This window comes from Rhopalosiphum padi, chromosome 1, assembly GCF_020882245.1.
Source record: "Rhopalosiphum padi isolate XX-2018 chromosome 1, ASM2088224v1, whole genome shotgun sequence".
Taxonomy (NCBI): domain Eukaryota; kingdom Metazoa; phylum Arthropoda; class Insecta; order Hemiptera; family Aphididae; genus Rhopalosiphum; species Rhopalosiphum padi.
Window position 1 is genome coordinate 62,652,175 of NC_083597.1, and position 27,753 is coordinate 62,679,927.

A 27,753-nucleotide genomic window follows, 5' to 3' on the forward strand; every position below is an offset into this window, starting at 1 on the left:
ATCGTTGATGCATTGTTCTCCTTTATTCCATTTCTACATTCACACACAAATACGAATATGTACGTATGTTTCTAAAAGGTGTTGGTAACTAATTTCAACACCAAAGTCAGAAACTTATCAAGGTCTATAAAAAATAACGAAATTTTAACCAAAAGTTTGTATTGAACAATATCTCATTTTATTTAATACAATTATAAACTTTACCAAATTAAGTAATCACATTCAGTTTTTGTTTGATCAGCTTAAGTATAATAAACGTTATAAACTTATAAAATATATTAAATAAATAAAAAAACTTTTATAAAATAACTTACTATATTTTATAAATAAAACCATACCTCAGTTTTTTAAATTAACATTATGCAATAATTTATTTTCATGTTAAATCAAAAATTATTTTAAATAAAATATAAATATTTAATCATATAATACAAATTACATAATAGTTAAATATATTAAGATAATTTAATGTGTACTTAAAATTGAGTTTCATTATCGAAAATGATAATAGCGAGAAAGAATTTTTCATTATTAAACTATTTAAGTAGGTACTTGTTCTGTATATGTGTAAAGCTAGATTTTATATAATATTTATTAATTTTCAAACGTCTATATTATATTCATTCATTTTTATGATATTTCAGTTCTAAGTACCTATATGAAAGTAAATTTAACATATTTTTCTCTGATTGTTTATTTAAGTTTTTATGATTTCCATTTTTGTCATCATTCTAAAAGATTCTTTGCAAATAAACAAAAGCACAACCAAACAAATACTCACCAAGTCTTAAGACGCGATAAAATAACATTAGTAAATTGCTGTCAACGGATTTCTATAAAACTTGTTTGCAATTCTTTATAATATTTAACATTCGTTTATCATTTTTCATAAAGATTAATTTTAAGCATGACATTTTGTTTTAGTTTTTACTTCTTTCGACTTACAAATGTTTATTCTTGAATAAATATTGTTTATTTAAATCAATTTTTCAGACCTAAATTAACTCAACTGTTTAACCATACTGTATTTAAAAATAAAAATGTCAGTTGGATGTTATAGGATTTGAGATTTATAATTATTTTGTATTTGAAAAATCAAATTAATATATGGCAGATTGTAAAACATTTATTTTACGCAGTGTGAGATAGCTAGTGATTATGGAATTTGAATGTATACCAAATAATCAAATTAGCATTTACGTACTAATTTTACCATAATTTGCTTAATATTTTTTAGTGTTATTCATATTATCTTATTTATATTATCTTTGTCATAGGTATATATATACACAGATTTAAATTGTATTCATTTCAATTACTATGATATTTTTTTTGTTTTTGGTAAAAAAAACTTGTAATTTGAATACAAGGTTCATTATAACCTTGTCTCAGCCCACTAAAAAGTTAATAATTATTTTTTGTAAGCAATTCAAGTTCAAATTCTTACTGAATTTATGAAAATTAAAAGCTATTTTGAGGTTAAAAATGTATAAAATGTTTGGTTTCTATATGCTTGATAAATTAATATAAATTTCTTCATAAATAATTCTTACTAAAACCTAAAAATCATAAAAGTATAAGTACTATATTCTTTTTTTATAGGTATTTAAAGTTTAATACTTGACAAAAATATAATAATTTTAGTTTTTGTGGTGTAATTGAATAATATTGAAATATGTTAAAAACTTTATTCATTTCAAAATTAATTAAATTAATTTTTAGGTATAGCCTATATTTTATATCACGAACATATTCACAGTGTTCTACAATATTAAGTCTTTGTTGGTTAAAAATTAATACCAATTATATATATCATATACCTAATATATAAACATATACTAATTTATATTGTTTCTAAAATACAAAAAATAACGTAAAAATATGTATCGAAAAAGTAAAATTTGTAACTGTAATTGTACATTTGAGTATTACTTTTATTTCAGTTTGACATTGGTCGTATTTTAGCTTATATACAATGAATTTAGAATATTATAGACAAAGAAAAATTTTCGTTAAAATTCCAACTGTCCTACAGGCTATAACATAATATCTCGACTTTTGGTGTGACATAAATATAAAGGTCGAATTTACGTAACCAAAACTTTACTCTTTGCATAAATAAAGAAAAATCGGTCTGTTTGTGTTATGCAGATTAGTACCTACTTAATAACAAGGTGGAATATTATAGTCATAGGTATGAAAAACTTGAAAGCAGAGTGCTATAATGGGAAACATCTGGTATAGTACTCGCCGGGAATTAAGAACCACAGCGGTTGTCGTTTATTTTTTTTTACTTTTTAAATATCCGTCAACCCATATAAATCGATGAACAGTAACACTACGCGAGATTGGCGAGGGACCCAGTGCTTTGATTATTACTCACAGCCACAAGCGTTCTAGTTAATTTTCCCGAGGCCCCATCACTGATGCGTGTCAGCGTCACTGAAAATCCATTAAGCGCAGTGACAAAATAATAATAAATAAATATATTTATAAAAAAAAAAACGATTGGTTACAGAAGTTGAGATAAGCTCATCAAAAATCAAGAGCGACCGTTTATAACGAAGGCCAAATTATAAAAAATAAAAAGTGAGCCCATGGTTTATCAAAGGTGCACACAGTCCAAACGTCAAAAGACGTAGCTCAACACGTTCGCAACGTCGACATTCTCATCAAAATTCGAATGGGGCTGTATGTATGATATACTAAAAATCTTTACAAAAATATTCGATATCTTGACATTAGTTTATTTTAATACTCATTTATATACTCCGACAGTTTTCAAAACATTAAGAACTAAAGGTTTGGTTCCACTTCTTATATCTACTTATGAGTCACAATCAGTTATATTATATAATGAAGTATAAAATTAGTGGTTATTAATTAACGCATTCATTTGCAAGTTTTATATTTTATTGAGTCAATTATAAAAAAACGAATTCCAGAAGTATATTTTTTACATTCTAAACTCAATAATTATGAATTCATGTATCAAATTAAATAAATTATTATGTACTAATAAATAATAAATTACATATTATGTACAATATCCATTAGTACATAAAATGGTGTAATCGTAAATAATAAAAAGTAATTAAACATAAATAATTATACCTATTTTTAGTCGATTGTTTAAATCGTTAGTAATTTAACTGATATTAGGACGACCGTGGAAAATATTCATTTATATTCTTGTTGTTATCAATTCAATTTCCACATGAACAATACTTAAAAATTAATTATTTGTTTTTAGAGCACAAATATACAAGTATTAGTTCAGAGATTTATGATCATCTAAAATCTAAGAACTATTAATTTACTTTTACATTTGAGGAGTCGTACAATATCCTGTATTAATTTTTTATTTTGTCAGTGGTGGAACGACGAAAATGTAATTTTTTTTCCCGCTTGGTAACAAAATGTACTGCAGAAGTGTAAGTGTAGTGTCAAATTGAATTATTACTACTAGTCAAACACACACTGGACACAAATTTAAGCAATTGCTCGTCGCGTATTTTTCGATACAAAATATCTCTATCACCAACAGTAACTCTTTTTCTCTATTTCTCTTTTTGAACTTCTCTAGTCATAGATTAATGGAATCCCTCGATCGGTCTCTCTGTATTGAACGTTCTCTGGACATATTATTAAATTACCTCTAAAGCTATAATTTGTTTCTGAGCTGAAAATTTTGGCTCCAATAAATCGTTAATGTCATTCTTCAGCGATTGTAGAGCTATAAAAGAACATTAATCATATTCCTGTCTCCTTGTAATACATTTCTTATTGTTTGTACAAAACATTTTTCGTTAATATTCCTATTTATAAATTACAATTAATATTTTAACTATTTCTTGGAATAATGGAATATCGTTAATTTTGCATTAGGTACTTTATCTATTGAAATGGCCTAACCTACAAGTTTAAAACCTATTTAAATAATTTTAATAATTTTAAATTAAGCTAAATTACAATAAACCAATATAGAATAAATTATTCGTCGGATTTATAAAGTGTTAATGCCAACTCGGTTATGGGAATGTATGTATTTGATTCGTTGTTTTATTAAACCATGTTACCTACACAGACAATAGTATCTTTTGAAATAAGCTATAATATTATACGGCCTGGTTAGGTTGTAAAAATACAAACTAGGTAGATACTTATATTTATAATAATATAAAATATAACCGTTTTAATTTAATATAAACAATGAAATAATTTATGTATGTCTTTATCTGAAATCATATCTACAATAATAATAAGTGTATTAACATAAAAAGCAGAAGAAGAATAATATTCAGTAAAAAAATAAAATCAATGAAAGTGAAATAATAAAATTGAAAGTTATTGTGGTTCCTTGTCTTGTTGCTGTATTTTTGACTTCGTCGAAGAAGTTTTGAGAATTTATTAGGATTGTATGTAATATTAAAAAACAATTAAAATAATTAATTTATAAAATAATAAATATTTCGTCATGCTCGTGCATTATATTCTATCATCAATCACCGAACTGGATACCTTATTCCATTAAGGTAATTTAAAATACAATAATATAAACGAATATAATTTTTCGCCTACTATAATATATAGTAATAAAAATATAGTTTTATACGTCAGTTAGAGCGTTAGTTTTTACGGGCCCACTGTTGATTTAATATTCGCAAACTCACGTTAAAAGCGAAGGCATGACTTATCTTTATGTTTATGTATTAAGTAAAGAAATAAAAATTATGTTAAATAAAAATATTTTATAATTTAATGAGCATAAGAAGTATGACATGTTATGACAGAATCGATTACATGATGTTGGACGTGTACGTTGCCATGCACTGAAAGACATCAATTTGGACGTCCGAAACCCTGGGTATCGAGGCTAAGGATATGCTCTTCCTTTATTTGTAAAATAATAGTAGTCTCTTGTTTTTTTTTTTAACAAATTATTTATGGCTGCTTTTGGTTTATTATATTCGTGTTTGTATTAGCAAATGATGTGCGTGATCGATTTTACACTTACAGCAATACAACTACGTGTTATTTATTAATTTTTTCTAGAAATTGTATACATATTGTATTTGAATGTTATATTGGTTACATTATCACATATTCCATACAAAACATAATATACTGAATAGTTAGAAGCATTTAAGTTTACATTTTAAAATTATGAACTAATGGTATATTGAAACGCAAATTGTAACAGTATATGTACGCCCGAAAAGTTGTGGGTATATTATATAATAATGTATCTTTAGTTTCTACAAAAGTAATAATATTATGTATGGATTTATATTCACTATATTATAAATCCTCATTGGCGTCCTATTGGTAGAATTTGACATCGTTTAATTACAGTATTTTCAACTCGATGCCAAGGCATTACACCACCACAACTTCCACCCACTTACTACTGTGGGATACAAGACAAAAAAGAGTTATCGTGAAAACTTATTATTTTGCTTTCTCTGCGTTTTCCATCCCCTTGATGGGTTACCGATTAATTTATTAAACTTTGGCAGGACCTTGGCCAAAATATCAGTTCTTTCTTCTTTGAGCAGAATAGGTATATACAATATATAAATATAGCCGTTATAGGTAGGTATAGGAGTAGGAGGGTGGTAGTTTGGAAAAAAAAATAAGAAAAATCGATTCACTGAAAGTGTAAATTAGGGCACAATGGGGTGCTTCTATTACACCACTACCAGTACTACTCTTTCCACCGCTATCGACGTGTCTCTAGCATAAGACCCGGTGCCAAAAAATCCTTTGTACGGGTGTATCAACTCTCCTCCCAATACCATTGTTCCTCTTTGAGATCAGTCCTCATTATGTAGTTTGATAAAACGAATAGTTTCCATCGAGAACTATTGTTACCAATATTCTACATTTTTAAAAATAGAAAAAAGATCTATCGTTTAGTATTTGATAAATATTTCTGTAATACATCAAGCTTAAGCTACATGTATCCGATACATTTTCTATCTAACCATAGTAGAAATTACTATCATTTTGTAAATTGATTGTAAATTTGTCTCGTGTTTTTTTTTTCAAGTATAAAATATTAAATACAAGACATTATAAATATATTTACGACTGTATATCAATATTTAATTTATTATATTGTATGTAAACAGTTAATTTCTATTAAACGTAATCTAAGATATTTAAGATATATATTTCCTCGTTGAGAGTTAAGACACTTGTAGAAAATTAGTTTGTTACTATGAAAAATAGTATTTTATTATTAACACGAAAGGATATTATTTTAAAGAAAATAATGTACGCAATTTTAAATTTTCTGTATATTTTTAACATTTAAGATTATTTTAGTTATTTCTTATAAATTTCTCTGAATAAAGAATTTATATGTGTTTTCAATATATCTGTAATAAATTTTAATACGATAATTCACTGTTATAATTTAAATTTCTAGGGTATTATAAAATAAGTAATTAAGTGTATAAAAACTTTTGATTTGATTACTTTACTATTTTTATAATGTGAAAAGAATCTTTCAAACGGTTTAAATTTGTGCAATGAGTTCTTCAAATACCTAATTAATTATACAATATTCCAGTTAACTTTATAAATTACTATTTTCGTATGTATTGTGTAACGTATGACTTCTTTATACTCAACATTATAACTATAAGTAGTATAATATATGTTTAATATACAATATACATATAATATTTTGCATAAAAAATTGACTATGGAAATATATATATTTTAAAATTGTATAGATACTTACAATAGTTTATCGTTTTGAATTATTATTATTTCATACTATGTTTTTTTTTTTTTTAAATAAGACGGAAGTATCATAATATTATGATATATTTCTTAAATTAAAAACAAACTTGAGAGTTTCCAAACTTTAAAACCATTTTGTTTGGTTTAACTGGCTCAGTTGCTCACTTATAAAATACTATAAGCCATTTCACAGGTTACCCAAAGTTAGTTCACGCAAAGATATAAATATGCCTAAATAAATCTTCAAAGCAATTTTTTACTAGTTTCACATTAAATTGTAATATCATACACTTCAGTGTATTTTTAAAAAATAGGTTTCTCAATAACTTCAATGATTAAATAAAAAACTAATTATGAATTCGCATATCTACCTATTGTTTCATATCCAATGCATTAATTCAAATAATCTGTAGAATCAACTACGGTTAATTAGGTTAAACTTGTATACATAGTTTTTTTTTTATTTTATAAATGCAATAAACCTAGGTATAGTACATAGTAATTATATTTTTCAATAATTAAGTACTTAATATTTAAAAAAAAAAAAATAAACAATCTCGATAAAAATGTATTGATAGTACTAATACTTAATAATGTTTATAATTATAATAATTTACTAAATTATAAAATAATATACACAATAAACAGAATTGCATGTATTTAGGTACGAGTTTTTTAGTTAAACCTTCAATATCGTCAAAGGACAATGTAACAGAAGGAGTCTAAATGGATAAAATATGTCTTGACAGCTTTCAGTTGATTTAATTATAGTTATGCTGTCGGTGAGAAGACGTCTAGTATATATATATACATAAATGTATATAGCTTTAGGGTACCACGCTGTATTGGTGGCGGACGCAGTCAATTTGTGGTAGGAGCATAATATGCAGTGCTGGTAGTGATGGTGATTGTGGTGCTGGTAGTGGTGGCAAAAAGGCAATTGTCAAAGGCAACATTAAATCCCCTCCGGATATTTTATTAGATGGTTTTTTTTTCATTTTCACGCTCACGCTATGAGCCAGTATATATTTCAAAAGCATCCTGTCCGGATGAAAGAGAAAAAGAATCCTTTTATTTATAATAAAGGCGGATGGAAGTTGGTCTGGTGTAATTTGTGTGCGTATAGGTGATAGAGGAGTAGCCAAAGAGAAAAACTTTTAAGGTATTCAGCGTTAAATGCGATTTATACGTTAGATAACATTTTATAGTATGAAGGGCTCCTTGCCATCACAGTCACCTACGCTATAATATTATCTGTTCTTATCGGATATACCGGGGATATTCTAAACTAGGATTTTCTGACTTATTAGCATCTTTATCACATGGTTTAAAGGATAAAATTTGTATAATAACGGATGATTATTATTATTACGTCCCAGCATCCACCAGCAGGTACCCATCAATCCCCAGTCCATTGTCTGACCACGTCATCTGAGCTTCCTATAAACGAAACATTCTTGTTGTCCTTTATTTACTTTGTTCTCGGTTATCGCCAACAATGGCTATGCGGTTCACCTATACCTGCAAAATATTATGAAGCCACATCATTACCGACGTCCGACACCTACTCATACGCCAATTCTGCGCCCTATACCGCTTGTCTATTATCTCACTTCGTGAAAAATAATTAAATTTCCAAAAAAGACAACCAAAATAGTCGTTGAATATATTACATTAAATTCAATAAATTTATATTTATTGTTTTAAAACAATTAAAAAAACCTATAAATTGTATTACATAATATCTGTTCTGCGAAATTATGGCGATATAAAATATACCAGCAAACACACATTATAGGTAATAGTAATAATTGGATTGTATTTAATATTTATGTGTTTCAAGCTATTTATTTTATTTATATACATTTGCACAGTGTAATTTGCTATGTTTGTGTAATTTATATATCATGTTTCCGATTCATATTTTTGATTTTAAATTTAAATACGTACCATAAAAAATATTATCGGTTTACATTATAGTTTATTATAATATAGTGATGCCAATACAAAATTTAAGAATTTTTTAAACGCACGATTACATGTACTAAGACATATATGATATATTTAATGGCGATGAACATTTTACCGATATCAACTCGTTATAGCCCAGTACCAAGTTAATATATGTACTCAAAATAAACTATTTTGCTAGTAAGTTGCTCCTAGCTGACCTAGCTCCATATACTAGGAATTTTAATATTCCAAATGATCGATCCAAAAGTTTTGAATTCACTTTGATATTTGATGGGAATATATTATATAATATACAATCTCTTCAGTAACTTTAGAAAAACTATTTTTTTTTTTTACAAGAAGCTTTTATATTTACGAGCGCAATATAATATTGCTTTAATAAAATACTGTTTTCTCAAAAAAGGTATAAAAATATAGTTTATAATGTAGTTAACTGAAAAAGAAAATATGTAGGTAAAATGTAAATTATTCGACACCATCAGAACATTTGTTTACTTTCTTATAATATTTTATTTATTCAATTTAAATGCAGAAATCATTATTATTTATATTTAATTTAATTAAACGATAAATAAAAAAAGATTTTGTGGTGACATTATTGTTTAAATTCACAGAATTTTTTTTTTTTTTTGCTGTTCTGTGAAAGGTATTGAGAATGTATTTGAATGCGCCTCTAAAAGTATTTTTAATGTTTTCTGTATTCCTCATATACAATATCCAGCATAATATGCAAACGATATAACGTGTGTTTTTTGTAAGTATTTTCATTGCAAGGAAATAAATAAAAAAAAAAACCAATCATTCTGGTCGGAATCCAAGACAATATAATAACATAACTTACTTCGGAAATCCACCTCACCTGCAATAATATCTTGTTCTGATGCAGTGGTGGTTAAACGGTGGGGGGGGGGGGCGAGGAGGAAAGTTCCCTCCCATGACTTTTTTCTTTAATGTTTTTAACAATTAAATTTATGTATATTGTACTATAATGTTAATGTATTAAATATTATTTTATTTTTTACGCCACATCCCCCCTCATGACAAAATCATTTGACTTCCACTGTTCTCATGAGTACTATATTATTTTATTTATATATTATAATATAATATAGTCATCCGACCGCACGCAAAATGTTCGTATAATAGTATCTACTGCAGCTGATTTTGGCAATCTCGAATTACCTACTAATTAGACATGTGGTTATATGTATAATAATAACAAATTAATTTATATAAACAACTACGTACGTATTAATATTCTTATGGGATACTTATGCATATAGTAACTTTGTATCATAAAATAATATTATCAATATTATAAATCATATTGTTTTTGTATTAACTCGACTGTCGGTGATTGTTGCAGGAGAATGAACGTGACGGGATTTTGGAACGATTTATCGGATGACGGGCACAGGGCGTGCGGGGCTAGGGTGACTGTGGGCACGTATTATGTGCTGTTTGCAGACGTCGTGCACGGCCGATTTGTAGCCAAAGACAGACAAGGCGCGTTGGTCGAGTGGACAGACGGCAACGAAAGGGCCGTGTGGCACGGACTTGGTGAGTAGTGCATAATATTATTATATCAATATACAGATGGATTTACACGTGTAAAGCGTATCTATGCGTATGGCGACCTATATTTTTATTACAACTACTGTATTGTATTGTAGGATAATAATAAATGAACTCTCGAACGAATAATATAGATTTTGGTTGCGTTTTCGTGGCGTATATCGGATCGAATAACGAATCTATATAACATATTGCTATATATGAATACGTAACGAATACGCGGAACGTTTTAATTTGCTTTGATATCAATAATAAATGAAGAGGTATATTAACATAAAATATTCGTGAAATCCGTTCCGTTCCGACATGGCTAATTCATAGGATATCAGATATTCGAGCTTGTTGTATGCGTATAATAAGTGCACATCCTTCTTCGTGCCGTCCTTTATGCGGCTAAAGCGGGATGGTATGAGTATATACACTTTTCCGTGTGATATCTCTTGTGGAGTCTTGTTCGGTAGTGTTGCAAAAGTTATATGCCACAGACAAAGAGTATGACTGAGTCGTGGATAACAATTGATACTAATGTTGGTACGTGGTCACAAAACAATAGTTTATTACATATTAGAATCCATATTACGCGCATTCGGTATTATTTCAGTAGTCGAAAAAATGTTCTCGTTATTTTTTATGACGTTCGTTTTTATTGGTGGAGGGAGGTTAATATAAAAATGTATTATCGAATTATTTTCGTGTACATAATTTTATAATAAAAAACAATATCACATTAAAGTACGCACGTACATCCCGTGTTCCCGCGGGAATAATGCATATTAATTCAATTTATTGTAAAAGATATAATAAATTAAAACCGCCGTTTAATAATTAGTAGGTTGTAAGCATTATGATATGTTTCATTTGACAATAAAATATGTTTATTATTTAGTAAATATATTAAAAATACACCATAAACATTGCATCTGTGCAGTGATCTGATTATTTCGTATATTATATTTTATTTTTTATAATATTTTTAATGACATTTTTTTCTAAATTAGGTAAAAATGTTTTGTTGTTTTATACTATTTGAATTCAAATACACGCTGGTATAGTAGAATATCATTTCATAAGCTTTTTTTTTTGTTTTCTAATCGATAAAGCTGACTAATATTACAGATTATTGTGTTGGTATTTGAACCGATACAACTACGATTATAATATAGTAATTACTAATTATTGAATATTGTATTCGTATTTGTGTAAATAATATTATGTAAAATTAACAATTTAATAGTATATGTGTACAATATGATAAAATGAATACACGTATACGTTTGTGCAATACAGCAATTAATAAAGTACAGTAGTCTGGTAATTTTTTCTAATGGTATTAATTTGTCAATAACAATATTAGGTGGTTAAAATTACTTATAGGTATCTAAATCAATTTGGTGAAAATCTAAAACAGATATACGTGACGAAAGTTCTTGCATAAATAATCTTTTGCGTGCCGCCAGAGATATATTGTATTGAATATTTGAATGATATCGGTATGTACGTACAACACGGCTGTACTATGTTTGGTTTGGTTTTTTTTTTATATTAGCATAAGAGACTCGTAAAGATATAACACGTAGGACGTGAGTGTGTTGCTAATGTAAAAAACCGTTTGTGCAACACACATCAGTACATCACTGTCGCCAAACGGCGACGTATCTTTATACAGGAGAAATTGTTTCTCAGTTTGATTATCATGTCACTAAAATCTAAGGGGCTTCAGATGATCGGATTTACGTATGTATGTATAGTAGCTATATTCGCCATGATCTATACGTCATTGTCGAATCAAATCGGTTGATTCGCCACCATCATCAGCATTATCATTATTTGAACTGTTTTTTTTTTCCAAAATGAGAGTTATATAACTATCGAGTAAAGGCTAACGAATTTTTATATTTGTATAAATATTTATTTAGATCGGTAATCCTCCTCTACCGTAATGATTATTTTGGATCTAGCGCGTATATCATAATGTGTTGTCGTACGTCGACTATACAATTTTTCAGAAACCAATAACGCATAATATATCTAAGGGTCAACAGTCGCTAGGATACCGTTTCCACGAGTTAATTTGGCGGAGTTTACGGGGTAGCGATGTTTTATATTTGACACACTCTTTATGTACTTTTCCGCACCAATGTTTTTCACCCTCCGCGCATAGAAGTCTCTTTTATCCTACGTCACATCTCACTCTATACGGCCCGACAGAATGAAACCAAGTTACTTGGACCATTGACCGTTACTAACTTTATTTCGCATATATATATGTTTCCGTATAGTATTAATGGAGAGACCCGTGCAATTTATGTGGATCGTAGAGGACAATGAAAAAAAAATTGTCCACATAATGGTCATAGATCTGAGTTGAGGACACGAGAGGAAAAATGACTTCTTCCTCCGTCGTCATAGTGGTAGTATGTTGTAGCAGTATAATAATATAATAGGCAATACATGCACGTGATGGTGCTCAATATATAAAATACACAGCACAGTTGTGGAATCGTATATTATATGTCGCATCCATTTTACGTTCTGATCCGTTTCGTGAAATGGATAGAAATTTCATCCAGTTTACGAAACCTACACGAATATTTAGTAGTACCTATAGATTGTTCTGTAATCTGTACATACGCGTCATACACATGACAAAACAAATAATACGTGTATAATTTTTATTAATGGAAACAATTTTTCATAATAACCTGTAATAATAATTACAATAATTATATGCATTCTAGAAAACCATTAGGTAAATCTATATTGTAAATTATTAAAAAAAAAATATATATAAAAATTATAATAATAATAAAATAATAGGTAAAATTGCAAAGCATACAGTTTATTGTTCGTTTAAACATTGGGTAGTATTATGTCAACAAATATTACATTTTTGATTTGATTTAATGCAGGCGTATTTTTTTGTTTCCTACTTGCCCTTACAATTACAACTATATAAAAATCTTGCTATCCTGTTATTAAGGCCATGCCTATTTCCCTTAGATTTAACTCTTGCTCCATTGACTTTTGATATTTATATTTTTTCCCGGTTCAATTCGCATACACAATTAATACATGTACGAATATATGTCGGAAAATAGAGGTATTTGATTTTATTTGAAATATTGAGAATGGAGACGTCAATATGTTGATATTTTTATAGTGATATAATGTAATACCAATACTATCATTATTTTTGGGATCTGGTTCAAGATCAACATAAAATAGTGGCAGGTTAACAAATTGATTGAACTAATATCCTCATTAATTGTTGATGACATTTCAAAAACAAGAGCATTGAAAGAAGGTTTCTTAAAAATAGTCTAAAGCTTATGTCTGGTTGTAATTGATAGGTATGATATTCTGTTATATTTTAAACAATTTATATTCTTTTATATAGTTACCAGGAGCATCAGATGTTTAGATGTAGCTAAAACTGTCAGGACCAATGACAGCTTTGCTTAATTTATTCAGAAAAAATTTTTATGCCTTTTATGAATATTAATGGTAGAGTGTATTAAACTCTAACTTTGTGTTTAAAATCCAATTTTATTGTCATTGTACGCATTAGGAAAGTTGAGCTCAGCAAGGATATCAAAAATATATTTCGATTTATTTTCAGTGATACAGATACATATCATTTTATAGGTTATCGTCAAAAAAAGTATTTGCTGCACTCAAATTGCGATATTTTTATTTTGATTACTTACGAGTTACAACTTTGCTGTTCAACTATCTTGATATAGTGCACGGTGTGTAAAAAATGTTAAGCTCATTATTAGCTGACATCATTATTATATCTTATCTGGGTCCAAAGATCACCGTATATGACGGTGCCTCAGTTATTGAGATACGATTACATCCATAATTAAACGAGTATATTATACAAAAATACGATTATTAGAATTAACATAATTAATTTATTCACTTTTCTTTAATGGTTACTACTGATTGAATGATGGAAGCTTGATGTTCTGTTTTTCTCTAAATACGATTTCACATATATTAGAAACATCTTTTGATATGAATGGCACTTGCAGTTAACATAATATAGAAACGATAGTATGTGTGTACTTTTTGCCTATTTGCACGGTACAAGATTCTTTGTGTACTAAAGTAATGCCTCAAACTAACTAATTAGTATTAACGAAGATATTCTCATAAGAATATAATATTATTCAAGTAATAATCTTATATCAGAGAGTTGATTCTTACAAATAATGATCTAATAAAAATATGTATCACTTAATTTATTATTGTAGTTTCATTATCATTGATATCATTAATACTTATTATACTTATATCTTAATTAGGATGTGTTAGTCTTAAATTTAAAAACATTTACTTATTTATTTAATAATACAAAGTAAAATAATAATAACAATTAATTTTACTACTTAACAGTCTTAATAAAAGTACTAAGTAATTTATTATGATATAAAATAAACCTAATTTGTATAAAATGCTATAATACTGCTAATTTAATACAAATTAAAATTTAATAGAATTCTCATAACAAATATGGTTTAAAATGAAAGAAATTTGAACAAAAATGGGTTGTAGAAATGACTAAATAATTGCTGTATGTAATATTTATTCACATCCATAAATCGTATACGATAAATAATTATTATAAAAACAAATGTTTTGGGTTTCATACTTACATAATATAATATATTATATCATGTATATTATTGCAGGTATATTGTAGTAGTTTATTGGATTTCTTGTTAAAATTAAACCCTTTTGTATCTAAACGGTATGTATAGGTATGTAAAATATTCACTATTCATCGGTGTTCATGTTCAAAACCGTTTTATTTTGGTAAAATAACCGTACACAGTAAATTTTGATGTAATGTTTATTTCACAACGTTACAAGAAAACAATAAAAACACACAACATGCCATAATAAAATGGTATACATAGTTGTTTAATAATAAAATATGTTAGTTTAGTTCTCTTCTGTATATAGTATTTCAAACATATATCGTTTATATGAAAACTTTTGTTAAATAAAATTAATTTTATTTAATTATTACATATCAAAAAAGGAATGTACGTGTGTTATTAATGCTTTGAATTTTGTTTTATTTTTTAATAATATGCTTTCTTAATTACAAAAATAAAATTTTACAAATTTAATAACAAATCAACAACAACTATAAACTTTTTTCTATTCGCATTAGTCGATTTATTAATTAGAAAAACAAGAAAAACATTTTTTTTTGGGTAAAACATTAACCTTAACTATTTTGAAAACGTTTTTTTTTTCTAAGAAAATATTTCCCAATCAATTTCTAGATAAAATAAATTCAGAACTTTTCTTAAAAATTGTTATTTAAACTTTCGAGATCAAATAAAGTCAAAAGGACATTGTTAAATACTAAATAGTTCACCACTATATTAGAAAACCTTTGATGTTGTAGTCATATTTGTTTTTATATTATGCAAATATAGATGTATACGGAGAAAAAGGTTGTATATATCTTATTCTATCTTTTGAGTGCAGTAATAATACTAAATTTCTTCATCAAATTCAAAATTCTAATAATCATTATCGCCACATACACATATTGATGAACTTTCAAGTGAGTTATTGATATGTTGTTAATTATTATTTATTAAAACAAGTTATATACTAAATTACTATTATTTTATAATTATTTTCATATGATTTTTGTTGTATCTATACATTCGGATTGATGAAAGAATAAAAAAAAATTTTTGTATCAAATCTAAACAATCTGATAAGAGTGTTTATATAACGTTAAATCAATGGCTTGGATATTTTATACAATGAGCAATTCAAAAAGTTCACTTTGCGTTAAAAATGGAAAATCATGGTTCAAAAAAACACACGATGTCAGATAAGATTCTTTGTGTACCCCCAACAAATATAATTAACTATATGTTTTAGATTAATATTTTATAGAATTATTACAAAATATTTTCAAACTTTAAGCTTTATGTGATAGCATATTACTGACAAACTGTTCATAAACTATTACATTAAAAAATTATTTTTCAACCATAAATTTTACTTACTTCACTTATCTTTATTAATTACAATTTAATTCCGTTTAATGAAAATTTAAGTACCTAAATTTTGTAACTTAAATTCAAAATTCACGCAAATGTCCAATTTCGTTACATAAATAGAACGTGTAATAAATACATTAGTTCAGAAATATTAACACAAAAGTTATACTAAAGGATGGTAATGGTATCAGACAAGTTTTAAAAGTTATTTGTATAGTTAAATTAAAGTAAAGGAGCTTATAAATTAATTATGATGTAATAATAAAACTATATATACACCTATGTAAGTGTATAAACTAAAAACACTAAAAAATCGGATTTTGAAATCCTGACTGATTTCATAATAATATATACAATTTCAATAATATAATTATAATTTTCAATATTACTGTTATAGTTGATAAGGTTACCATTGAATCAAAGTTGTAACATAAGATGTTTTTTTTAACATACAATATTATTTCAGTTCTATTCAATTATATATGTTTCCTCAAAAATATATTTCAATAATTAGGTGATAAGATTTACTTGCATAGACAAGAATAGTATTCTATAGAGCCATTAATTATTAGTTTAGCTAAACAAGAATTATTGAATTTAACTATTTTAGATTTTAGCTAAATTATTTTTAATTTACTCATTTTTTAGACTCTTATATTCATGATAAAAATAGAATTTATTCCTTTATGTATGTTATAGATATCTACAATTTTACTCCGTTCGTAGTATTTATAATATTAATACTGTCTGTAACAACTAATGGTATAAAGTATAATGATAGATAGGATTTTTCCTTTTTTTTTTTTTTTTTTATGTATTTTGTTAAATTAAGTTAACGCAAATTTTCAGTGAAATGATAAATTTAATTAAATTTTTGCGTTCATATCGTTTTTTGTGGTTGACGATTTTTTTTTACATTGAATTCAAAATTGTTTTTCACATGGTTGATTTATGATTCACATAACTTAAATCAAAAATGAATTCTATTGTATGTCATAATTAACAGACAATTCGAAATACTATTATATACTGTTTTTATATTAACACAAAAAACAATTTAATATAAACAATATTTTTAAAACGAACCATAATTTTAATTCTTCACATTCCGCATATATATTAATAATATATTTTTATTTTAAAATATACTTAATGTCACTTTTATAACCTACTTGGTATAAGAAATGATTATTTATTTACAAACAGAAAAATATTTATGTATGATGTTTTCTTTACCTTCTCCACTATTTTTTGAAATGATTTTTCTAAATTGTAAAACAGTCTTAAATCAATATAAATTCATTATTACGAATATTAATATTAATTTGATTATTTTTTAATGTTGTGAAATTATTATTTTTAAATCATTGTTTCTACAATAGTCCATTATTATAATAATTTCGAAATCACATTTTATATTAAAGTAAATTTTATGGGCTAAAATTTTTTGCAACTGAAGCCTCGAGAACGATTTCAATTGTATAATATGCATATTATTAAAAATTATGTTAATGTATAAAGTGTATTTTCTTTGTGCTGTTGCATACGAATTCAGTTGCTCAGCATTGTTCCCTAAAGTATATATACAGGAGTTACTAATTAAAAATTACTTCTTCTATATAGTCCGTAGTTAAAATTATAAAACATGTTTTACTTAAACACAATAATTCTGATGCACTGAAATTACTCACCACTTACAGATTACAATAATATGAAAAAAAAAACATAACATGGATGGATGGATAATCATCGTATCATTGTTAGCTGTTAAGCCGCACCAGACGTCGTCGTTTCTACCCCGATAACTCATCCCAACACAATAGCTATATGCTGATGGTATAATGCTTTGCTATGCTATATTATTTTACAAATTAGATAAACATAAAATAAACACTCACACATACACACACAAATATATATAACAGATTAAGGAATTTTAATTTTTTTTAAATTATAGCCTATAATTAATGATATCGCGACTATACAATACCTATAAAATATATTTTCTAAATTCTACAATATAACAATAAAAGGGCATAGATTTAAATCAAAATTATATTTTTTTATATCATTGTCCTAAAACATGGTTTTCTAAGCACAATATTCGTTTCAAACATCAAATAATATAGAATTTACATTTTGATTTTGCGTTTCATAATATTTTTAGATTTTTAGTAAATCTGTTTTACTTTTATAAACATTACTACATATTTTCCACAAAAACAAATAATCAAAATACATATTGTACTATACCTGCTTTCAAAAGCCATCGTATAATATTATCATATAAGAGTGCAAAGAAAAATATATCGTCTTTCGATATAATTTGTTTATTAGGAATAAATGTCCATGCTAGCTGTAAATAAGTTTATTCACATTATAAATAATAATAAATACAAATTACCTACACATATTTGTATAATTTTAATCGTAAAAAATAATATGTATTTTTCAAAATAATATTATTTTCAATGTATGTGAAATAAGAATTCGAGTAACAGAGAACTTACTCATCTTTTAATAGGTAAAAAAATGAAGGGTAAATATTAAACAATTTAATTTACGAAAACATTTTTAAACAAGACTTAAAGAGTTTTATGGCATATTTTAAATTTTGCATTTTATAAAATCATTTAGGTAATATAAAATATATAAACTATAAATAATATCATTAGGTAACGAAAATTCTACTTCATATTATGGGAAATCTTGATGTCAGAGATATTTCCATTTTACATTTTCATATATAAAATATATACAAAAACCTCGAGTACAATATTGTTTAGATTTATTGATGTGTTAGTATAAAATTACATACATGATAATTAACATAATAACATCCCTGAAATCTTTCGCTCGTGAAATATTTGGATTGTCTATGCTCAAATATAATATATGCTCAAAAGTTGTTTAATTATTTTATAGAAGTTAAAACTGATCATTACGTGTGTCCTTGGCAAAGTCAAATCGTTTTATGTCACGGTAAATTATACGTAGTTATTTTGTACGCTAGTTGGTAAACATTAACCATAGAAAAATAAAGAATATCGTATTTACATCACATTAAAATAAATGATATACAACGAACTTTAATTTTCGATGTATTTTAATGACGTATGATAAGTTCTTGAAAAACTTCTGTATGTAAAATTAATAAAATATAAAAATAAAACCATTTGTAAATTTAATTTAAGCTTATCACGGAAAATCCCGTCAATAAAAAATTACCATATTAAATAGTTTATCGACGATACGACCGTTACTATTATTTATATTGCATATTTATTTGTTATCACACACTATATTATAAAGATTTAGAATGCAAATACACCCAAAGACTTTTATTGAAAATATTGTAAAATATAATGTGTTCCTCAGAACGGGGAACATGTTATAAATGGATTTTTCTGAAAATTAAATTCTTAATATTATGGAGAAATTGCCTATTGGGATGTTTAAAATGTATTTCTTCTAGAATATGTTTTTTTATAAACATTTATTTTTTTCTTTTACTTTTGATAATTTCAATGCTGTATTTGGGAACGTTTTCAACTTGGATGAGCATACATATTTTCAGGATGAATTCCGACATAAAAATTAATATTAATGAACTTAAAATTTTGCAATTGAGTTATCGGTCGTCACACAAAAACAAATACCATACGAAATTAGACGTAATTCATTCAAAAAATAAATATTCAATTTATTTATTTTCCTAGTAAATTATACATAAGTATGGCAATGTATAATATTACATAATACACACAATATTTTATACTGAAATTGTATTTTATATAAATATTATAGATATTAAGAATTGAACGTAAGTGTATACATAATTGCTATAATTGGACTGAATTACTTAAAGTTTATTTGAATAGCAAAAAAAATTATTTTGATGATTCTATAAATTCACTAATATTTTAACTATCGATTTCCGAGTTCAATACATTTATTGATATTAATGTTGTATATCGATAAACCTATGTGTATAAAAGATATTTATTCAATTGAACATTATTTTAAACTCAGGTAACAGCCGATTCTTTTACATCAGTAATGTTAAGTTATTACTGATTTTATTTTTCATTTAACTTCCTTACTGCGTATTATGAAGACTGCTTTCAAATTCTTTTAAAATATGTTTCTTTATTAAAATAGAATAATAATAATAACTAACCGTAATTGATATATATATATATATCTTAATATATTGTAAGTGCATACAATATTTTCTAAAAAAAAGTTGATAAATTTTAATTCCAAAGCTATTTAAAATACACAAATAAACATACATATTATTACATAAATATTACAAAATGTTTTGACTTGTTTGACTTTGTATAATTGAATACAATATATTTAGATTTGATGATAAATAATTTATTTTTATTATTTTAAATAAATTTTATTCTAATTAATCTATATAAAAATAATTTATGAGTAAAAATATTTCACATATCTTTTTGAACGTGAAAATAGTGCGCATAAATAAATGATACGGCCATTTTAATAATATATTATACTGTACTGAAAGTTGTGAAGTATCTTTCTTTTTTCTTTTTTTTGACTTAAACTGACAGCAGTAGGGGATTTACGTTAATATTACCCATTATTGGGTTAGCCCTATTATCATTTATTGATATAATTATATATCATTATAAAAATATAATTTACGTTAAAAAGTATTATCAGCTTTCTTCGTGGGTTCCGCGGTTCCGCCAGACTAGAATACCGTTTGATTTAAGTTATTAAGTACCTAAGACTACACAGTCTACTAAAACAAATATCACTATACATCATTAAAAATATGTAAGATGTTAAAAAAACATACCCTAAACATTATAGACTATAGTTATCGAAATTTGGAGTTACCATTTTTTTTTTTTTTTTGGGCTCTCAAACGCTCAATCTTTGAGTCCGACTCAAGGTATTTAATATTAATTGTACATAAATATTTTAAAATTTTAAACGAGTAAACTATGGTAAAATTATAACAGAACTTTTCAATGGAAATATTTTTGCCTTATTATTTATAAATTGAAAACATCCGCTGACATTTATAACAGTCAAAGTTATTAAAAAAAATATCTTTTGAAATAATATTTGACAGTTATCTTTGTAAAAAAACATTTTTTCTATATATTTATTTATATTATTTATTAGTTTCTTTACCTTTATACTTATTTTACAAAACATAAATTATTTATTAAAACGTTGAAGATGAAATAGTTTATTAAAATTGCATTAACTATAAACACAGACATTTCAACTTTTCTGGTAATGTAAGTTTTCTAAATGATATATAACTTTTTCCTAAAAGTACTGTGGGTAGAACCATTTTAAAATTAAGTTTAATTTATTTTCGATCATAGGACTTTCCGGTAGTGATACTTGTACAGTGTTTAAGTTTAAACAATGCATTGTTAGAAAGTTTAAAATGGAGAAATGTTTAATGAAATTATTTTGTTTTGTACAAATAGTCATGATGTACACTAGTCTGAAAATTAATTTACATTCTTATAGATTTATAATATACGAGTATAGTGTTTAAACTAATATCGTAATAATATACATAGTTTGAAGGCTTGTACTTTTCTCCCGAATTTATTATTTTATTCTGTGAAAGTGATTCCATCTATTGACGAACTGTAGTTTAGAATAGGTATTGTTTAATGTAAATAATATTCTCGAGAAACAACGTGATTGGTTTGACGTTTATGCTTAATGTCTTTAAATTTGAATTTTATCGTAAATAATGTTCTATTAAATAAATATACTGTTCTATTTAACAATATGTGTATATAATATACAGTTATTATATAATAATATTTATCTATCTAGGAGAATAGTGAATGGCCTGTTTACGGACAGTATGAATAATACCAAGGATAATAAATGAACACATATCATAATATATGGGTGCCAGGGAATTGGGCCACAATGAACATTTTTTCTAAAAGATATTTGGTAATTGGGTGACTAAAATTTTGTACGATACCCGTTTGCGTACATTTACCCTTTTTTGCGACTCATTTTCTTGCAAATTCACAACTCAATAATGTCGTACACAAATTTTTAATACTTGCAGCGTTTAACGTCACAAATGTATAACTCGTTTGCGTATATAATATATAGACAAAGTCAATCAATAATTCAATCTTATTTGACTTACTTTTATGTACCTAGTTTTATTTAATTTAAAAATATATTTATTAATAATAAAAAAAAAAGGTTAAAATGACACGGAACATATTTTGACAAGCTTCGTTGTCGTGAAGTGTCGGATAAATCGTATTGTTACATATCGGGTGATAAATATAATTAATTTCCCCGTTACCACCATCGATGATGACGTTTTAAAGCTGGTATTTAGCAGTACCTACCGGTGGGGACGGAAGAAACGGATACTGCAACAGTCGAAGGAAACTGTAACGCGGTAGTACAGATGATGAATGTATTGGGTATGTGTGTACGTTAAATGTGGGTAATCGAATCTAAACCGTCGCGGCCGATTTAAATACACCAGAGTCGTAGGGCGCGCGGTGACTGCCGTCGGATCTCGAAATCAGATGAATTCGTTTGGGTGGGGAACGGAAATACAGGAGCCGCCGCCGCCGCCGTTGCCACTGCCAGAGACACTGCACACTGCCAACGAAATAACCTTAGGTGTATTGGATTATAGCCAGGCTAATCGAACTATGTGTGAGTTGGCTTCGAAACTGCAAATGAGCTCCGCGGCCGCTCATCGCCTCCATTCTCGTACCAGCGGCGATGCGGCGATTTTCGGTCATTACCATTATTACGATTCCGAGACGGAGAATTTCCAGCAGATAACCGCGGCGGTGAAAATCTCCTGATATCTACACGGACCCAAATTAGATTGTTGATTGCGTGTATGTGTTTTGTCGTAACAATTGTTGTGTTTGAATGTATACAATTGTATATTTTAACGTGATTGGATAGTAACAATTAAGGAAATTCAAACTAACTGGTACGCGAAAGAAAGATTCGAATTAAATCGGTTACGTTCGTCTATTGTATTACTTGAAGCCAGGTATAGAAATAATAATCACGTCGTAACTGTCGACAATTTAAAACTACTAACTACACATACTATTAAATCTTATAAGAGTAAAAACAACAAATTACTTTAATATGAATAATACATTTTTAGGTCTGAAATTTAATATTTATCAGACATAATCAGACAAGTATCTTCATCGGTTGCACGTTGAAAATGCATTAATAATATGTTACGTCACTGGATTTTTTTTAATTTTTTTTTTTTTATTAGGTTTTATTTTAAAAATTTTATAAAATTAAAATTAATAGTTAAAAATATCTAATAATTGATTATATTAATATGTAGTGAAAGAAAACACAGAAATACCTATACATGTTTTGTTTTAAATAAATAATATAATTATTTATTTAAATACATATAAATTAGTTTAAAAGCAATATTTGAGTCCTTACAAAATTATGGCTGTAGAAAAAAAGAAAACTGATCCATTTTAATCTTTTGACCTATATTTTTTGAAATCGTCAAACGATTTTATTCCTCTAAACGACATAAAACATATACAATATATCAATACGGTGCTCATAAAACGGTTTTAAAATATTATAAACAGTTTATATGTTTTTTTTCAAGTCCTACAATTTATCAAATACAACTTTTAGTCCTGAACGTAATATTATAAATCAAGCAGAAAAAACATCAACTTATGTCAGGATCAAACTAGTGCTGTTTTGTGCTCGTAAACGTTGTTTATTTTTTGGATGATCATAAATCCCGATCAAAAACCTGGATTGTGCTCATCTATAAAGAGCGGTACCGTAAAAAGTTCACATATCAGCGACAAATAACATGAATTATCAGACTAAGGAAATGGGAATCATCGAATTTTGGTCTATTGGTTAAAGTAAAAAAGAGTTTTTTTGCCAAAGTGATGAATGAAAGCATAGTGTAGGGATAGGCTGGGCGCACTAAAATGTATTGTGTCAAAAAGCGAACGAACGTCGGTCGACCCAGTCATCAATCACCTCTCAATCTTTACAAAATGAATAACGAATTCCAATTTTGCACCTTTTTTTTCGTTTCTTTTCTATTTTTTTTTCTTTGTATATTCTTTCGTAAAACTTTCTCTTTTTTTTTTAGCTTTATTGTCACCGCATTCAATACGTATTAGCCGAATAAAACCACCCTTAACAATATATTTGTCATTTGGACGATAAAAGCAAAATAATTTAACTTATAATAATGCCATTATACCTTTTGACTGGCACAAAATACAAAGGATAATGATCAGCAGAACGAAATTGTTTTTCCTCTAAATAGCAATCAACATTAACAAAAAGAATTGCAACCACTTTGTCCATTTATTTTCTCTTTTTACCAATAATCATCAACTTGCCAACTAAAATATTAAATTCATACAATAATATTATTTTTAGTCGAAATTGGTTTGTTTTTCTCTTTATTATTAAAAACCAATAATGTATTCATAGTATTTATTTTTAGTTTCAAATACCTCTTATAGTATAATTCGATCTATAATTTAAGTTTTATCTGGTTTACATTGGGTATAATAGTAAAATATTATTATAATTTCAATTTCAACTTATTTATAAATTCAATAACCATAAATTATAAATCCTATTTCAATCAACAAATTTTCAAACAGTATAAATGCGGTATAATATATAGTTTTATCTAGTAAAATATTTACTTAAGAAAACATGAAATACGAAACACGAATTATAATTATCTCTGATTAGCATACGTAGCACCGCCAAATAACCACTTATAATACTTTTTAAATACCTAATATAATATTATATGAGAGACGCTAAAACCATTTAATATTTAACATTTAAAAACGGTAATATTATGCTAGATATTATATCATAATATATGTATAATGTATACTCTTAATACCCAGCGTGGAACTAGCACTATTGTGTAGGAGTGTTTTCAAAACTACCAGTAGTATATTTTACTTATCATAATTAAAAAAAATTAAATAAATGGATTTTTATTATTTCCAAAAATAAATTAACGATAGCAAATAATATGATTGAAATATTTGATAATTATGATAATATGTAATAAGTACCTTAAAAAAAAAAAATAGCAATGATGATAACTAAAACCTTTATAAGGGAAAAGTTATAATTACACTATTATGCATACTTATAAACATATTATTATAGTATATTTAGTGAATAAACCGACAATTGTCAAAGAAAAGAATCTTTGGTTAGCAAGACAATACACAAAAATAATTTTAAAAAAAAATGTAAATAATTATGCAAGTGTGCAAACGTGAGTCATGAGTGGACTATTAATTATTAGCAAAAATTGTTTTCTCTAAGCAATATATGTATACCTATATATATATTATTTATTTTTCTTTATCACTACTATACTACATTTGATTATAATTTTGATGAAAATTAAGTTTCAGCGAGTTTCGCTACTTTTAATTTTATCTTTTTTGTTCTTTACAACTTAAATTTCACATTTATTTGTTGTGTATTGTACCGTAGAGTACAATTAGTATTGTTGTAGGTATTTACATACGTGACTTATTTACAAATGATGATCCACTTTATTCGACACACATTGTACTACACTTAATAAGTCAGTACTATATATTATAGATTATATTAAATTTATGTATGTGAAACCGGTGTTTCAATCAGATATTTCAGACCTAGCTAACCAAACAATGTTATGTACAACTATTCAATCTAAAATACATAAAAATGTATAACTAAAAGCAGATAATATAGGTAAGTAGGTACCTACTAGACTAGTAATAAACTGTGTTTGGTCAATAAATGTTTCTTATTAATTATTTTTAAATCACCATGGTATAGAAATAGATCAGTTCATCGAAGCTTTATATATTAAATATAACATGGTATTAAAATTATTTAGTATATTTTGTAGGTTAAAGAACTATTATTATTTTGTATGACCACATAATATATTATATAAAATAAATCGCAGCCTTAATGAATACAGCCGAAACTAGCTCCAGTAATTACTTTTAACAGATAGATAAAAGTTATTTAGAAATGGAATAAGTAATTCAAATCAAGAATACAATCTTGTTTGATTGTCCAAATTAGTAATTACTGTGTAAAGATTATTGTTAATCGTAATGAATAATATTTATTTTACAGAGAACAATTTCTATCTCTATTATAATACTATTCAAATTGCTTCATTATAAATAAAATATGTATTTAGAATTGCAAAAGGGTTAAATTTTGGTATACAATTATTTTAATGCAGTTCAGCATTTATGTTTACCAATTATAAATAGTCGTGTTGGAAAAATTTTGAAGTATATATAATTTATATAAGCCATGGCTAGATATTTAACCCTTTTTAATAATTGTTTGAATACAAAACCATTAATCACAATTGATGTAGGTACCTACTTTTATTTAAAAAAAAATAACAATAACGTTATTGCTTAAAAATCTCTCACAATAACTGTTTATTCAGTCTTCCAAGATTTATAGTTATGTTATATGCTCATGAAAAGATATTTTTTATCAATAAAATAATATTATTGTCTGACAAAATTCCTAAGGATTTACGTGAAAATAGGTATGGTTTTATTTTAATAAAACGTATGTATAATTTATATAGGTAGTTTATCTCGTTGTGTATATCTATTAACTCTATAGTTAAAATAGACTACACTAGACTAGTTTATTAAACCATTATAACCTAACTATTAAACTTTATTAACTAATTAGTAAATAAAAAGTTAATTAATTAAAATGTTGATTTTTAATTTAAAGCATTTAAGTGAAGTCTTTAAGCATTACATCATTGATTTGTTTATTTTGTGAATAACTTTTTGATGTAAAAATGTAATTTTGGAATAATGTAGGTATGCTAAATATAATCAAATCAAACCTACGTGTTTGAATTAGTTACTATAATTGCATTTAAAAGTTACAGTGGTTAAATAATGTACATATATATAGTTAAAGATGCTTATTTATAATAAATAATAATGTTTTCATTGGGAATTTAAAAATGATTTTGATTTAAATATTCACGCTAAAAAAGGTACATAATACATAAGTTTTAAAGTACGATTTACAAAGTTATATATTTATAAATATTACTACAGTTCGTGCATAAAGAGTTAATTTGCATTTTAAAATTTAGAAACATTATTAAAATGTAATTAATATTTTCGACATTAATTTGTGTTTTATAATATAATGGTAATCACAAATACGTGAAACTTGATTTTATTAATGTTAAAAATCCGTTTGAGTTTGGAATAATTTGTAGTATATTATGAAAATAATCTTATTTCCTCTTGGTTAGTATGCAAGTATATGACATCATAGTATCGTACATACATACAGTATA

General features: G+C 26.1%; 1 protein-coding gene across 1 annotated transcript in view; it reads left to right on the forward strand.

Annotated features, from left to right (window-relative positions):
* LOC132917466 (uncharacterized) overlaps nucleotides 1-27,753 on the forward strand; it is a 139,720-nt gene that overhangs the window by 23,941 nt on the left and 88,026 nt on the right. Inside the window, exon 2 of the mRNA XM_060978216.1 lies at nucleotides 10,094-10,287. Within this exon, the coding sequence (XP_060834199.1) occupies nucleotides 10,094-10,287 (194 nt within the window). The remainder of the gene's footprint in view (nucleotides 1-10,093; nucleotides 10,288-27,753) is intronic.